General features: G+C 32.8%; 3 protein-coding genes across 4 annotated transcripts in view; 2 read left to right on the top strand and 1 right to left on the bottom strand.

Moving 5' to 3' along the window:
• Positions 1-16,299, top strand: part of LOC133175063 (uncharacterized) — a 399,658-nt gene that overhangs the window by 76,384 nt on the left and 306,975 nt on the right. The gene's annotated exons all lie outside the window — the stretch shown is intronic.
• Positions 131-15,148, top strand: LOC133174959 (uncharacterized). Its single transcript, XM_061310051.1, has 7 exons — positions 131-224; positions 1,516-1,657; positions 2,306-2,514; positions 11,331-11,639; positions 13,572-13,652; positions 13,969-14,072; positions 14,918-15,148. Exons 1-7 carry the CDS (start codon positions 131-133, stop codon positions 15,095-15,097), a joined length of 1,119 nt encoding a protein of 372 aa, XP_061166035.1. The 3' UTR covers positions 15,098-15,148.
• Positions 15,112-16,299, bottom strand: part of LOC133175057 (uncharacterized) — a 17,482-nt gene continuing 16,294 nt past the window's right edge. For both annotated transcript variants that reach the window (XM_061310162.1, XM_061310163.1), the window contains one exon: positions 15,112-15,685. In XM_061310162.1, the coding sequence (XP_061166146.1) occupies positions 15,537-15,685 (149 nt within the window). In that variant the 3' untranslated portion in view covers positions 15,112-15,536. The remainder of the gene's footprint in view (positions 15,686-16,299) is intronic.

Raw genomic sequence — 16,299 nt, 5'->3', positions numbered from 1 at the left:
ATAAATGTGTTATATTTTATTTATAAGTCAGAACTGTATAATATTTCACAATTTATAACTTACTACGTCATAAGAGATAAGACGTGTACTCCTTTATCTTGACCACAGTTGGAGAACCTGTTCATTCACCATGTCTAGACATCTGTTAATTGTTTTCCATTTCCTTCTAGCCGGATTTTTATGCCAGGCTGCTTTGACAGAACTCGATGCATATTCCTTAAAAGGTGAGGACAGAATTTTTCCCAGTATTTTTGACTCATTTGCTGCATATTTAAGTTAAAGGTCCAAGCTCAAGGGAACAATGTTTAGTCTTATTTAACAAGAGGCCCATATATCCTGGTGCTCACCTGAATATCCCCTGTATCATGAATTTGGCAACAAATGATAAAGTAAGCTCTTCCTAGGACTCGAACTCCGAGAACATGTAACATGAATATTACATGAATAACATTGGTTGAAAACTCCTCCTGCATTATCGAAACGTTTCAATTCTGTCTGCTGAATATTTATGAGTGCTTAATATGATATATAAGTTATCTCTACCTTGGTTTTGGCTTTGTAATGAAGACCGAACCTTTAAATAGATCAAGAGACATAAATTTTAAAATTTTATTATATTCATAATTTTTTTTTACTGAGAAAGATTCTTGATAAAGAAGACATATGAAGATAAAAAACAAAAGTCATGCTTAAAAGGCCAATAAAGAACTTACGTTGTGAGTAGTGCAAACACGACCTCTAAAAACATCATAGATGGGATTAGATACCATGTAGGAGTAAGCCTCCCCCGTCGACCAATCACACCCGCCTTGAGGCCTTTGTCTTCATCCGGTAAATTGAGTTATTCGTAGACAATACAGTATCTAAAAATGGCTTAAAATATTGTGTTAAGTAGTTCAGTAAACATTAGGTTGTAATTGCAAATAAGATCAATGTATTGACCAAAGAATTTGGGAAATGTTGACTTTAAACAAAATTGTTGATACCCTCGTAACATCAACATATTTGTCAGTAGCCTACCTTTGTTAAGAAATTGTTCGTACACAGAATATGCTCTTGTGTATCAAATCATTGTAGCCTGTTATCATCATGCATACAGTTTTGCTGCTGAATGTCCAGGAGTGTAACAGATTTTCAGCTCATGATTTCAATATATAACCAAATTAGCCTACCGTGGAACAAAAACCTTTTTGATAAAGGATATAATTTCATCATTTTGGTATAGGGCTGTCACATATTAATATCATTATCATATCAAGTCGAACTTTCGATCAGAGGAGGAGATTAATGTTGGGTTGGACCTACCCTTCAAGTCCACGGGTTGTGGGGACATGGACTAAACGTTTTGTCCCCCCCCCCAAAAAAAAAACTGGTTTAGATTGCTTAGGTGATGTTAAAGAAGAAGCTGAAGATATTCAAAAGGTCTTTGACGGCAATATCTAAACGATCAAATATACTTTTTTCATGAAAGTTTAGAAGTTGCTCTATATTATGATTTTACAATCTTTGTTGTAGAATTTGATAAACTGGTTCGACAGAACCTGGTGTTTATGGTTGTGGACCGCGTCAATGATTCCATCACGGCCCAGAGACAAATGCAATACGACTGCGCAAGCCTAGTGAATCACACCGCAGACAATTGCAAATCATGTGAAGCGTAAGATTCAAACTTGATGTACACTTATCGAATTATGGAATTACTTTCTCTTTATTTACTTAATTGATTCCTATGTGTATTTCAGAGCACAGTACGTATTAGAGCAAAACAGATGTTGCCAAAGATGATGTGGACTTTTTATTTGCTACATAAATTAAGTTGATGCGATACATAAATCAAATCCTTTTTCAAAACTAAGAATATTCTCTGATGAACATAATTTGTATTATCATCAAGATTTCGTTACAAATTTTTAATAAAATTTTTATTAACTATCTGTAACAGAATACCTATCATATTTGTTAAAATCCACTTCAAAGTCAAATAAATGTTTAGTCGCAACAGCTTCAGTTTATATAAATATTCCGTACAATTTAAGAAGGTGGGTTATATCATTTCTTAGTATCTTTTAATTATTTAATGATAATAAACGAAAAAATTATATAATTAAATCTAGAGTACCGTTATTTATGAAGCCCACACTATTTTTTTTTTATTGTAGGTCCATCACTGATGTGGCAGTACTCTCTTTCCTGTTTAGCATAAGGACAACTCTTTATGCACGAATTTTGATTTTTTTAGCTGAACTAATCGAACATTCTTGATTGCTTTCAAGTCAGCACTAAATGACATGTTTATATTTCCTAGCCACACCCCTGACAATCATCAGGTCAGTAATCCCCTAGATGTAGTATTGCCAGTGATCCTCCAGCCCTCTCTCTCCGCGGGAAAACTTCTGAATTTTGTCGCGAGCACCGTGACGTCAAACCAAGCCGTTAAATTGCTAGGCAAACAAACTACAAAACTGGTCCACGATATAGGCAGTGTAGCAGAGAACGCAGGCAAAACTCTGCTCGGTAAGTTTTCTTCATAAAAACTTTGAGTTAATTACGTTTTGGATTTAACAATATACAACTGAGTCACTCAAACAAAAGGCCCAAGGGCCTTAATGGTCACCTGAGTATAATACAACACTATAAAGAATCTATAGAAGAACTATAAAATAAAACAAAATAAACTGACAGATGAAGCTATGTTACTCTAAAGCAAAATAAAAAGGATGATCAGGAAACAAAAAATAATTCATTTATGAATCTTAAAGTAGATATCTTTATTGCCTGTACTTGCCCCTAACCCTGGTCACTATCACCATACAAACTAAACAAAACAATAGTGTGTGAGCTCTATAGATAAATCCATCTCAATCTCTCACATTGGCCTTTCTGGTCTTTGAAGACCATCTAATATACAAAGATAAGGTATTTTTGTCTCATTTTATTTATCTAATTATTTACATGTCTATCTGATCATTAAAAGCTATGAAAGTACTTTTTGTATTATATATTATAAAAATTCTTTATATTTTCTTATTCAATTCACCTTTCAATTATATTTGATCGTGATTAATTACCACGTATAAATAGTAAATAGGAATAACTTCTTTCAGTAGATAGAAGCCCTGTCCAGCACCAGAACACTTGACCAAATGGTCCAGAATTTCAAAAATCTTGGAAAAATATCCTTGCTCATTACAAATTTGTACTCTGTTTGCCTCCTTGATGACCAGGGGAAAAAAGTAAAAAGAAATAATGTATTTTTACTATAGATTAAACACAGCCCAAAAAAACCTGTTCCTCAGACCCAGAGGCCATACAATTCACAATTGAAGTGGCACACTCCCTAATCATAACTATGCACTTACTTTGTTCGCTGAATACCCAGGAGCAGAGAAGATAATTTTTCAAGGAAGAAAAGCATCTTCACTACATAATCAATAAATCCCCGCACTAACATGAGAACCTCTGACCCAGTGAACATGAAATTTACAATTTTGAAAGAAGCACCCTTGTTCATCATAACCATGTACTTAGTTTGTTCGCTTAATACTCAGGAGCAGAGAAGATTTTCAAATAATGCACTTTCACTATATAATCAATAGAGCCCTGCCCTAACAACAAAACACTAACCCAAGGGCCATGAAAGTCACAATTTAGTAAGAAGACATTTGTTCATCATAACCATGCATCTAATTTATCTGCTAAATATACAGGGGGAGGGAAGAAGAGTTTTAAAGAATTTTTGTATTTTCACTATATGATCATAAAATCCCCATCCTAACTTCTGAGTCCCTGTTTCTTGGGCTATGAATTCCATAATTTCGGTAGAGGGCTCAATGCCTATTACAATCATCTCAACAGTTTTACTGCTTGATGTCCAGGAGTAAAGAAGGAAGACTTTCATTTTGATGGTTTTAGTCCCATCCTGCAGGGCCAAGGGGGACAGGGACCATGAAATGTCCAATTTTTGTTCCCCTTCACTCATAGATACATGTAGGTGAATTCAAAAATAATGACCATTAATTTAAATTTTTTTGAAAAAATTCAACTACCCATAATGAAATGTATGGAGATAACGAACAGTATTCAAGCTCAAAAGTCCATTAGACAATACAAATTATGGAGCAGAGCAAACATATTTTTCACGTATATCATCATATTGTACATGCATTCTATTTAAAATTCCTGAATCTGCAATAGAATAGACAATTTGATAAAAAAAAAAAAAAAGGTTCAGAATTTTTATTAGTTAAACTTTATTTGAAAAAAGAAAATATCAATACATCCTAAAAGACTCTCTGAAATACATAATAAAAAAAATTATAGTTTTCTACGTTTCAAAATGGTATCAGTGATATAAATGATTAGATCTAAACCTTGATTGAGTTTTTTCTCTCGTACATGTGGAAAAAATGGCTTTTTGATTATTATTTTACATCATTTTTTTCAATTCTGGTTTGAAGTTTTAATATGAAAGAAATATGAAACAATATAAATTCCCCCCAAATCACTTTTAGTCCATTTAAGTCCAATCTTTAAATCTAAGCCAAAAAAGAATTTTAATAAACAAATTTTCTTACAAAAAATACTAGATTTTGAAGTGACCCTATTTTACATTATTGTGTTGCACTCCTGACATCTAATATTTATTTTATTCACGCACAATAACCCATTCTTAGTTTGTAAATAAGTTCGTCATTTTGACATTTTTAGCTCTACTGGTCTGAGACCAGAAGAGCTTATGCGATAGTAAGGTGTCCGTCGTCTGTCTGTCTGTCCGTCTGTCTAAAAACAATTTTTCAAAATGCTACTTCTCCTACAGTTTAAGTCTGATTTCAATATAACTTGGCACACAAGCAGGCAATACAATGATACATAATTTAGTGCATCGGTTTTTGATTTCATTGAACGGTGTTGCCATGGTTACTAAAAATAGAAAATTATGTGAAATTCCTTTAAAATACTACTCCTCATACAGTTTTGGTCTGATTTTAATATAACTTGGCACACAGGTAGACTACATAAAATACATGATTTAGAGCATCGGATTTTGATTTTGATGAACGGTGTTGCCACGGTTACTAAAAGTAGAAATGTCTGTAAAATTCCTTTAAAACGCTACTCCTCCTACAGTTTTGATCTGATTTCAATATAACTTGGCACACAAGTAGACTACAATAAGATACATAATATAGAGCATCGGTTTTTGATTTCGATGAACGGTGTTGCCATGGTTATTAAAAATAGAAAAATCTGTGTAATTCCTTTAAAACGCTACTTCTCCTACAGTTTTTGTCTGATTTCATAATAACTTGGCACACAAGTAGACTACACTAAGGTACATAATTTTGTGCATTGGTTTTTGATTTTGATGAACGGTGTTGCCATGGTTACTAAAAACAGAAATTTCTGTGAAATTCCTTTGAAATGCTACTCATGCTACAGTTTTGTTCTGAATTTAATATATTTTGGCATACAAGTAGACTACTCTATGATTCATAATTTAGTGCATTGGTTTTTGATTTTGATGAACGGTGTTGCCATGGTTACATAAAATAGAAATTTCTGTGAAATTCCTTTAAAATACTACTCCTCATACAGTTTTTGTCTGATTTCAATATAACTTGGCACACCAGTAGACTACAATAAGATACATAAATTAGAGCATCAGTTTTTTATTTTGATGAACGGTGTTGCCATGGTTACTAAAAATAGAAATATCTGTAAAATTCCTTTAAAACGCTACTCCTCCTACAGTTTTTGTCAGATTTCAAAATAACTTGGCACACTACTAAACTGCACTAAGGTACATAATAGAGTATATACCGGTTTTTGATTTCAGTGAATGGTGTTGCCATGGTTACTTAAAATAGAAATTTCTGTGAAATACTTTTAAAATGCTACTCCTCCTACAGTTTTTGTTTGATTTTAATATTTCTTGGCACAGAAGTAGACTACATTGAGATACATTAATTCTATTAATTTATTGCTGCACGTTGCAAAGTTTCAAATCCAAGTGCTACTTTTCCTTTGTTATATGTACAGACCAGTAGAGCTACAGTATCATCAGAGACTTCTGGTTATCATTTACAGCAAGTTTTTTTTTTTATTTTTCAAGACTTCAATTCAAAACATGATTATTTGCAATATGAAATATATATATATATAATTTCAAAAACAAAATGAAGAACCGGTACAGTTTTGCTGGGTGTATTAAAAATAAAAATCCAGAAAATCACAAAATATTTTCTGCAAGCGCTTTCGCCATGTTAGGCTCTTCAGGCAGTTATACAAATGTCAGGTAGGTTACCTGGTAACGTCCAAAAGCAAAAGTTCATTGTGACGTCATAATAGATCAAGGTAGCGTAAATTTGCCGTATTAGATAATGTACAAATATTGCATTAACTTGAACACATAATATGCATAAAATCTTACAATATGTTATATAATAATGTATCATTTTCGATTAAGCTTTGGTTTAAAGAGTTTGATAAAGTAGTCCTCTTTTGCCAAACGTAGATTTTCATTTTCATTGGGAAGTTTATAAAAAGGGAAAATCTTAAATATTCCTTTGCCGCATTTTGCAAAATGTTCACAACATGGTGTATTACGCACACTAGGGTCTTTAATTTGTTGCTTGTGTACACGAACCCGGGCATTTAGTTTCCCCGTTTGTCCAATATAGAATTCTTTGCATGTCGGACAGATTGCACAGTAGATAACGTTTTCGGATTTACAGTTCATTGGTGAATTGGTTCTAATTTCCATTCCTGATTTAAGTTGGATTCTATTTCCCTCTTCTAAATATGTACACGTTCCGCATCTTGGATCTCCGCATTTTTTAATGGTTGGAATTTCCTCCTGTGTAGTAAAGCGGGCCTTGGTTAACAATTTTTTAAGACTGGGTGCCTGTCTTCGACTATTGATAATATCATTTGGTTGTATTAAACTTTTCATATTTTCCGATTGTTCTAAAATTGGGTAGAATCTTTTAGCGTCCATAAGGATATTTCTGTTTCGTGGGTTATGGGTCACAACAAAGGCTATTTTCCCGTCATCGGTGGTGTCATCTACACGACGTGGATTTCTAAGGTTCTCTATTGGAATTGTGGACGCCTTGTCTATTCCAGCGATGATTAAATCAATTGGATAGTTTCGTCGTCGTAGATATATTTTAAATTCCTTCAAACGTCTAGAACGCAGGGTTCTATCTGTAATAATTGTTCAAATTCTTCGTGCTAAATTAAACGGGATATTACGTTTTGTGTGGGATGGATGGCACGATCTAAAATCCAAATACTGATGCGTGTCCGTAGGTTTACAGTATAAGTCTGTAGTTATACAGGATCCATTCTTTATAATAAGAAGATCTAAAAATGGAAGTTCCGCACGACTTTTTTCTATTGTAAATTGTATAGAATCATGGAGGTTATTAAGAAGTGAATGGAATTTATTTAAGTCTTCTTCACTCTTGGTCCAAAATATGAAGCAGTCGTCTAGGTAACGTTTCCAATTATTTCTAATATAGTTACCAAAGTCGTCATCAAAGAGTTCCGGTATTTTCCCATATAATTGATCCTCTAAGTATCCCATCACCAAGGTTGCATATGAAGGAGCAACTTTTGTCCCCATAGCTGTTCCTTTTATTTGTAGATAGAACTCATTGTTGAAGTGGAAATGATTATTTTCTAGAACTAACTCAAGTCCTTCTAAAATGAATTCCTTTGAGAATCGTTCATTTATAATATCCGGATGTTTGTCTATCCAGTAACTTACTGCTTCCAGTCCTAAAGCATGTGGGATATTTGTGTACAAACTTGTTACATCAAAGCTGACGAGAATGGTGTTTGGGTCTACATTTTGAGGAATAAAATTAAGGAAATCCATATCATCTCTTACGAAGCTAGGTATTAGTTTGCATAGAGGTTTCAATAATATGTCCAATAAATTACTCAGTCTCTGAGTGCTTGATGCAGGTCCGGCGATGATTGGACGTATTTTAAGGTCAGCTGGTTGAGGTATTTTAATATATGCGTTATCGCAATTTTTCACTGCTTCTTGGATTTCCTTAGATTTGTGGACTTTTGGTAATCCGTAGAAATTACTAGACTTCAACTCAAAATGTGTTAAGAAATCAATTTCATCTTTTGTTAAGTTGTCGGCATATTTTTTAGTTAATTTCTCAACTTTGAGCATTGTGTGACGATCCTCGTTAGTGGTTAATTTCCTATAAAACTGACAGTTTTGAAGCTCGTTTAACACCATTTCCTTGTAATGGAGTTTGTCCATAATAACAACAGCGCCTCCTTTATCGGCTTCTTTTATAATTATAGATGAATCATTCCGTAAATTCTTTATAGCATTTTGTTGGGATTTAGATATATTACTTTTTGTCCTTGTTTCTACTTTGTTAGAGTGAGCGGAGGACTTAAGGCATGTTATAAATTCTTCTAAATGTTTGTCTCTGTTTATTGGTGGTCTAAATCCTTTTTTGTTTCTAGCAAGTGATTCATCGTCATAAGAAGAATTTTGAAAATATTCTCTTAAACGTAATTTGCGACAAAACTCGTCCGTATCAGCAATTAAGTCCACTTCGTCCCTGTTTGGTGTTGGTGTAAATTTTAAATTTTAAAACTGTAAATCCGAAAACGTTATCTACTGTGCAATCTGTCCGACATGCAAAGAATTCTATATTGGACAAACGGGGAAACTAAATGCCCGGGTTCGTGTACACAAGCAACAAATTAAAGACCCTAGTGTGCGTAATACACCATGTTGTGATCATTTTGCAAAATGCGGCAAAGGAATATTTAAGATTTTCCCTTTTTATAAACTTCCCAATGAAAATGAAAATCTACGCTTGGCAAAAGAGGACTACTTTATCAAACTCTTTAAACCAAAGCTTAATCGAAAATGATACATTATTATATAACATATTGTAAGATTTTATGCATATTATGTGTTCAAGTTAATGCAATATTTGTACATTATCTAATACGGCAAATTTACGCTACCTTGATCTATTATGACGTCACAATGAACTTTTGCTTTTGGACGTTACCAGCTCTGTAACCTACCTGACATTTGTATAACTGCCTGAAGAGCCTAACATGGCGAAAGCGCTTGCAGAAAATATTTTGTGATTTTTTGGATTTTTATTTTTTATATATATATATATATATATATATATATATATATATATATATATATATATATATATATATATATATATATATATATATATATATATATATGAACACTATTCTCTGAATTTACAGTAAAATATCTGTAATTAGTTGAAAGACATGTTTTGAACATCAAATAGTATCAAACATTTTTTTTTTCAATTAATTTTTTAGTAAAGATAGACCAAGATCATTGATAATTATTAAACAGTTTTGTTGCACTCCTGGCTGCAGTAAAATTAAAACCATAGAACACAAAAATTCATAAAGTGTTGGCAACATTAAGTGATAACGAAATTGTGCAATATTTATGGTCCAATTCTTCATAACTAAAACACATGAAAGTATTTAAACTTGGCTTTATATCTTGAATTATTCCCTATTTATGTCAAAAGACTAGCTAAAATATGTATTTAGAAGATAAAGTATATTATAGTATATTTTTTTTCACAGGATAAACACTGTAAGCAACCGAGATCTACCAGAAACATTCTACTCATCATCTTTTTTTTCATTATATTTATTTATATTTAACCAGCAATAATTCTAACATGTTTGTTGCACTCCTGACCAAGACCATGGGAGTCTTTAAAGTAGAATTGTGAAGCGAAAATTACACCAGATATTGTTCCATTTAGGAGGAATTACTGGAATTTTGTAACAATTTTTCAGTGTGTTTATTTTTTACATTCATAAAAAAATCAAAGAAAAGATAAAAAAAAAAACATCTGAATTGATAAAGTTGAAAAAGAGAAGGATTCTACTAAATTAATTAAATAGGATTCTACTAAATTAATTAAATAGAAAATTAAATAAAGAATTTTTTATAGCATGAATAGAGGTCTATTCATCTTATAACTTGAATCTTTTAAAAAAAAAAGTGCGTTGTACTCCTGACCATAGAAATATAGATCTGAAACACAGACAGACCCCGTAATTGATCAATCTATTTGGTAAAAATGTTCTTTAATTTATGTCTTTATTTTCCAAAATAAAAATCAGAGAATCATATACTGAAAAACGTTTTTTCATGCTGGGGAGCGAAACATCAAATGTTGCACTCCTGACACTCATTAATGCTGCTTGTGATTTATATAACATTTTAAAGTTTTAAATTGTATATCAGTTATTGTTTATACTTTGAAAACTTTTTTTTGGACTTAATTGTCTTTCAGATTTTTAAAATCGATGGTTTTTTGGCAACACTGCATTTTTCTGTTGCACTCCTGACATGGTATAACATTTTTATTAAACATCAGTCATGACCATAACTTGGTCAAACAAAAGTTGCTATAGTCTACAAGCTCAATACTTTGAATATTATCAGTAAAGTCTTTATTCCAACATAAACATTATTATTTATTTGGATCTTCAAAAATTATTGAATTTTCAAAATGTCACAAAAAAGATGTTTCACTCCTGACATTTTAGCACCATTTTGGGGCATAACTTAATTTTTTGTGAATTGAGATATCAATAAGATATTTAGTAGGTATTTAGACACTATCTAGATACATATGCTGAGACATAGAAATTTATTCCCATTGCCTGTATTTTTGTGCAGGTTGATAAATACGTGTTTGGTCTTTTTTTAATTCACCCAGATGCTATATACCAAAATTGATTGAAATTGTTTCAGCAGTTCCAGCGAGAAGCTGAAAATGTTTAAATTTTAATGGATGATGCACGACAACGGATGAAAACAGATAACAAAATGTCATCAGAGTTACTCCAACTTACCACTAAGAGTCATGATTTGAACAAATTAAAATCTATACAATGTCAGTGAGGTTCCACTTAAACTTCGTCCTATTTGGTTCCAGTGATGCTTGAAAAGAAGATTTTTAAAGAATTTTTTCCCTATTGTGGCCCTAAATGTACCTTAACCCCAGGAGTCACGATCTGAACAATTTAGTATCTAAACCACATCAGGAAGCTTTCACATAAGTTCCACATTTTGTGGCCCAGTGGATTTTGAGAAGGTTTTTTTAATGACCCCACACTATATTTGCCTTTTCTTCTTTTCTTGATTTTCTCCCTCTTGGAAGGGCTTTGGTCCTTCATTTTAACAATTTAGAATTCCCTTTACAAAAGCATGCTTTGTGTCAACTGTGATTTACTGGCTTATTTCTTTACATCATTTATAAAAGGAGGTGCTAAGGATGCCTTTTACACATCAGTAAATGGTCTTAAACAACTTGGTGACAAACTCACATCTCTAACGTCTGACATTGGATCCTCTTTGAATGGAGCTGTGGGGGACCTAGGACACTTGTTCACTGACCAAATCGGAGGAAGCCTCCAGAATATCGGTAGCGGTCTGGTAAGCGGAGCTAAAGATTTATTGAACAACATCGCAAGTGGTGCCACAGATGTTGCCAGCGGTATTGCTAGTGGAGCAAAGGATGTAGCGCATTCCATCTCCAGTGGGATAAGTAGTATTGGACATCATATCGGTCGTAAGTATCAGAGAGACGATACAGATACCTACCTCAAAGACAACGCATTTTACTTTCTCTATTAATACATCAGATCGTGTATCATCACAATTCCCTTGTGTCTAATTTTTACAACCCTCTACATAGTGATCAAAACACATCTTAATATGGCCATCTTTCATCAACAATTGAATTAATGCACTAATAACTCAGAATTGAATATATCATTAGTTATTCGAAGGGATCTTGAATGGAATTGTTGCATATCAAATGAATTGATGATACATAGAAATAATTAGACATTTTCAATTATTTGAATATGCAAATATAAAAAGGATTACACCGTGCTTCTACTTTGAAGTTTCCTATACATGTAATTAAGGTATTCCAATCCTCATGCTCAATTAAGTAATTGAAAAGTCTCACAAAAATGTCTATGAATTCACAAAGTAATGTCCAATTACCATGGTATATCTTTGAAGTTCATCATTATCGTTAATCATATGAAATGGGTAAAATTATCAAATTTCAAATATATTTTCAGGAAAGGCAAATAAAAAAACCAATTATGTATTTTTATTGAAGATTCGGGGGTATATAGTTTTTGCCCTGTTCGTCCGTCTGTCTGTCTGTTTGTCCGCAAAAACGTTAACATTGCCCATAACTTTTGATTGGTTGGAGCTACGGCTTTCATATCACATAACCATCACATTTGACCCTTTGACCTTGGAGTTTGACCCAGTTTTCCAAAATTTTATCGAACTTTAACCTTGGCCGTAACTTTTGAACAATTAGAGCTAGGGCTTTCATACTTCACAAGTGTAATCCTTGTGACAAGACCTTCCTTCGGATATCAACAACTTTGACCCTTTGAACTTGACCTAGGAGTTTGACCTACTTTTGAAAAATTTTAACCTTGGCCATAACTTTTGAGTGGTTGGAGCTAGGGCTTTCATACTTCACAAATGTAATCCTTGTGACAAGACCTTCCTTTGGATACCAACCACTTTGACCCTTTTACCTTGACCTTGGAGTTTTACCTACTTTTGGAAAACTTCAATCATGGTCGTGTTTTGACCAGTTGGTGCTAGGGCTTTCATACTTCACGTCTATTCCTTGTGACAAGACCTTCCTTCGGATACAAGCAATTGTAATCCATTGACCTTGACCTTGGAATTTGACCTTTTGAAAAGCGTTATCCTTGGCCAGAACTTTTGAACGATTGGTGCTACGGATTTCATATTTCACATGTGTATTTCTTGAGAGAAGGCCTTTTCTTTGGTACCATTAATTTTGACCATTTGACCTTGATGTTTGACTTACTATTGAAAAACTTTAACCTTTTCCATATCTATTCAATAATTGCTGCTAAGGCTTTCATATTTCACAGGTATATTCCTCGAGACAAGACCTTACTTTGGGTACCAACATATTTGATAAATTGCATTTGAGAAAGTTTAACATTTGCTATAAGTTGCCATACCGGGGCATCAGTGTTTCACAAACACATCTTGTTTAATTGAAAATTTTTAGGATTAAAAACCAGTAGGTATCCAGACATTCAGAGAAAATTGCATGTTTTCATACTTCTTTGGTATTTTAGTTCTTCTGTTTCCTTCAATTGTTGTATAATACATAGTGTAATGTTTGTGCTATCATTGCAAGACTTCACAGATCACTTCTGATATGCTTATAAACAGTGGTATCTAAGGCTAGATTAAAGGAAATTCGATTTCTTTAAAAACGTATTTAATTATTTTTGTACTTTTATGGGGTACAAATGTCAACTTTCTACAAGACTGTTTCCAATACTTCAAATACCTTGAATGTAAAATGAAAATTGTTGCATATAAGGAATTCAATTTGAGACTTTTTAAATTAAATAATAATTCTAAGATTTATCGTTCCTGGCTGATGAGAGGATATCCTTAATTTATTTTCTTTCATTGGTAGATATTTTTGGAAGGAAAAGGTCCGCCTGTCCCAACTGTGACAAGATTAACAGCAAGAACTCGGAGGAAATTATTACAAACGGTAGGAACTTCTCACACACAGAGAGAGATTTAAAAAAGTTCCGTAGTATGATTACTCTTTCTTCCTTCGTTACCTTAATCTCTTCACCTAAATTTTCTTAATATTCAAGATAATTTATTTTAAGCGATTTTTCACATATATCTTTTCCCATAATAAATGTTCATCAGTAATAAACATTTTTACATGTACTCAAAATTACTGGACTCAAACATTGTTTTAATTTCAGGAATGTCACTTCTTAATTAATTAAAGTAAAAATGCACAAAATTTTGATTGCGCCAACACAATTACGTTTACAACTAATTTTTCCTGATAGTTTGTGGATCTGAATTCATGTCTCGCCATAATGCCATCCTCACTGAGATCAACCATATGAGAGATATCTATTCTTCTGCTGTCAATTCCACCATTATACAGAAGGTGAGACAAACATGTATTTATATAGCTGATTAATATCTAGCTATAGATCTATATACGTATCTCGCTGGTCTGAAAAAATTGGGATGGACAACCAGAGAGCTACAGTTCCACCCATTGAATAAAAATATTAATGTATGCATATTAATATAATATTTACTTGGCACAAAAAGTGTGTGTTTCTCGATTAATTTCTCTGTATATTTAAACTGCAATTTTAAAAATATTGCTAACTATGAGTTCCTAACATATTCTTTTACCATTTCCACAAAAAAATTCCCCATAACTGTTGTTAACAGCCCTCCTGGTCCTGAAATTGAGACCATAAAAAAATCCCCTATTTATACTGGCAAGACAAATCGGTCCAAGGCGCTTCGTGCAATGCCAACTACATGTACGAGAGAAGTTGATAGAGGTCTTAGGAATTTTTTTAATCTAGCTTTTGTGCAGTTGAGGTAAGAATTTGGAGAAATAAATCAAGAACCGCAGCTTTTTGTGCGCAATAAATATATGTATAGTTTTTCTGTGGTGACACTGTAGCTTTCCGGTTTGTCAATATTTTTTCCGGAGAACTACAGTTCTGCAGCTACTAACATCAGAGTTATTGCTAGCTATTCAAGGTAAATAAGAAACAGAACAATCGATTCTTTTCAGACACATTGAAATAATATTTATCAAATGATACTACACGTTGCAAAAAAGAGCTCTTCCTTTTATTTCGAGAAATCAGTTAATTATTATGATTATTCAGAAAGGGGAGGGGGGGGTTAAATTCAAGAAAATAAGGCTGCTAGTTTTGTCTTTGGTTTTAAACATCAGTCGTTACGGAGTGAAATTGATATTAATAGGTTGAGTATGACCCGACCTCCATAGATGTCACCCATGGCGTACAGTTCAAGGTCGTCTTTATCACCTATACAGTAAATGGACAAACCAGGCGATACGCCCCTGCATCACCTCTCCGCCTGACTGATCTACCCTCCATGTCAGAAAGTGTGTCAATGGAGATCTACGAGTCCTATGTGTAACAGATAAAATACAATTTCGGTTTTTAGTAAATCTTTTTATTAACAAATTAACAAGAGATTTGCTTGTTTCTCTTTATGAGATAAACGTAACAGGGAAAAAAAATATTTTTTCAATAGTCTTCTTATAACAGCTACTGTCGTTGTGTCTTTATAAAATCTTTTTAAAAAATCATATTGCATATTTTCTAAAATGTTATGATTATTTCTTGATCCTTGATGGTGTTAACTTTCTCGTCATCTGGAGAGAGTTGTATAAAATGAAACAACAGTCTGCTTATGTGTGCATTAATAACTGCGGTATCAGCATTTCCTTTGAATGCAATACCAATACAAAATCAAACTCTGCTTTCCCAGATGAATGATTGTTTTCTGTATGTGTATATCAAATTATCCAGTTTGATGGCTTTCATATCACAGAACATAAAAACAGTTCATTCTTTCAAGTCCTTAACACCTTCAGTGGAATATTATTCCTTCGTCCAAGAAATAACGGATTAAATCTTTCTCCACAAAAATTCTCTTCTACACAATTCTTTAAAATCAGTTTTTCTAAGCAGCATAAAAATCTGCCCAGTTTCACAATTTCCTCTGCAAATAAAGTATACCTCTCAGTTACAAGGTATCTCTCTGATTCAAAACATTTATGAAGCATTTACACTGTCTGTATATCTCTTTGTAAACATATCATGTTACACAGCAAGTCCTTGGTTGTGAAAAAATACTAAATCATGTACTTCTAATAAATAGGGGAGAGAGAAAGGGCAATTTACGAGACCAGCTCAATATTTTCTTAGACGTAATGGAAAAGGTGGAGATGAGGAACAGTGACTTACACTTAAGGTCAATATCTAGTAAACGAAAGGAACCTACTTATTTCTAAAATTTGAGAAATAAATCCCTTAAATGATGCTTCATAAATATAGCCTGGTCAAATAAGGTGTTTTGGGGCATAATTTGTAGGTTAACAAAACAAAAAAATATATTTCAGACTGTCATTTTCAATGAAAAATTAAGAAAACCAGTTACGAATATGGGATTTTTTTTCATATCAGCAAAGGAAATGTATCCAGATTGCTGTCAGTCTCTCAGAGAACTGCAATTTGTATATTCTTAGCATCTTCTTTAAAATAATATAAAATTTAACAGAGGTATTGGGATAACTTTTCACATGATTTCAAACTGAATTCCATGAAAATTCTTTA

Source organism: Saccostrea echinata, unplaced genomic scaffold (assembly GCF_033153115.1).
Source record: "Saccostrea echinata isolate AGI-Se365-2 ecotype Australia unplaced genomic scaffold, CSIRO_AGI_Sech_v1 ptg000060l, whole genome shotgun sequence".
In the NCBI taxonomy this organism is placed as follows: Eukaryota; Metazoa; Mollusca; class Bivalvia; order Ostreida; family Ostreidae; genus Saccostrea; species Saccostrea echinata.
Note: the sequence above shows the minus strand (reverse complement) of the source record. Positions and strands in the feature narration are given on the sequence as shown.

Coding starts and splice junctions, on each gene's coding strand:
- LOC133174959 (XM_061310051.1), top strand. CDS start 131: ATGTCTAGACATCTGTTAATTGTTTTCCATTTCCTTCTAGCCGGATTT. Junction 1,658..2,305: donor AATTGCAAATCATGTGAAGC/GTAAGATTCAAA, acceptor TATATTTCCTAG/CCACACCCCTGACAATCATC. Junction 13,653..13,968: donor GGAGGAAATTATTACAAACG/GTAGGAACTTCT, acceptor TTTTCCTGATAG/TTTGTGGATCTGAATTCATG.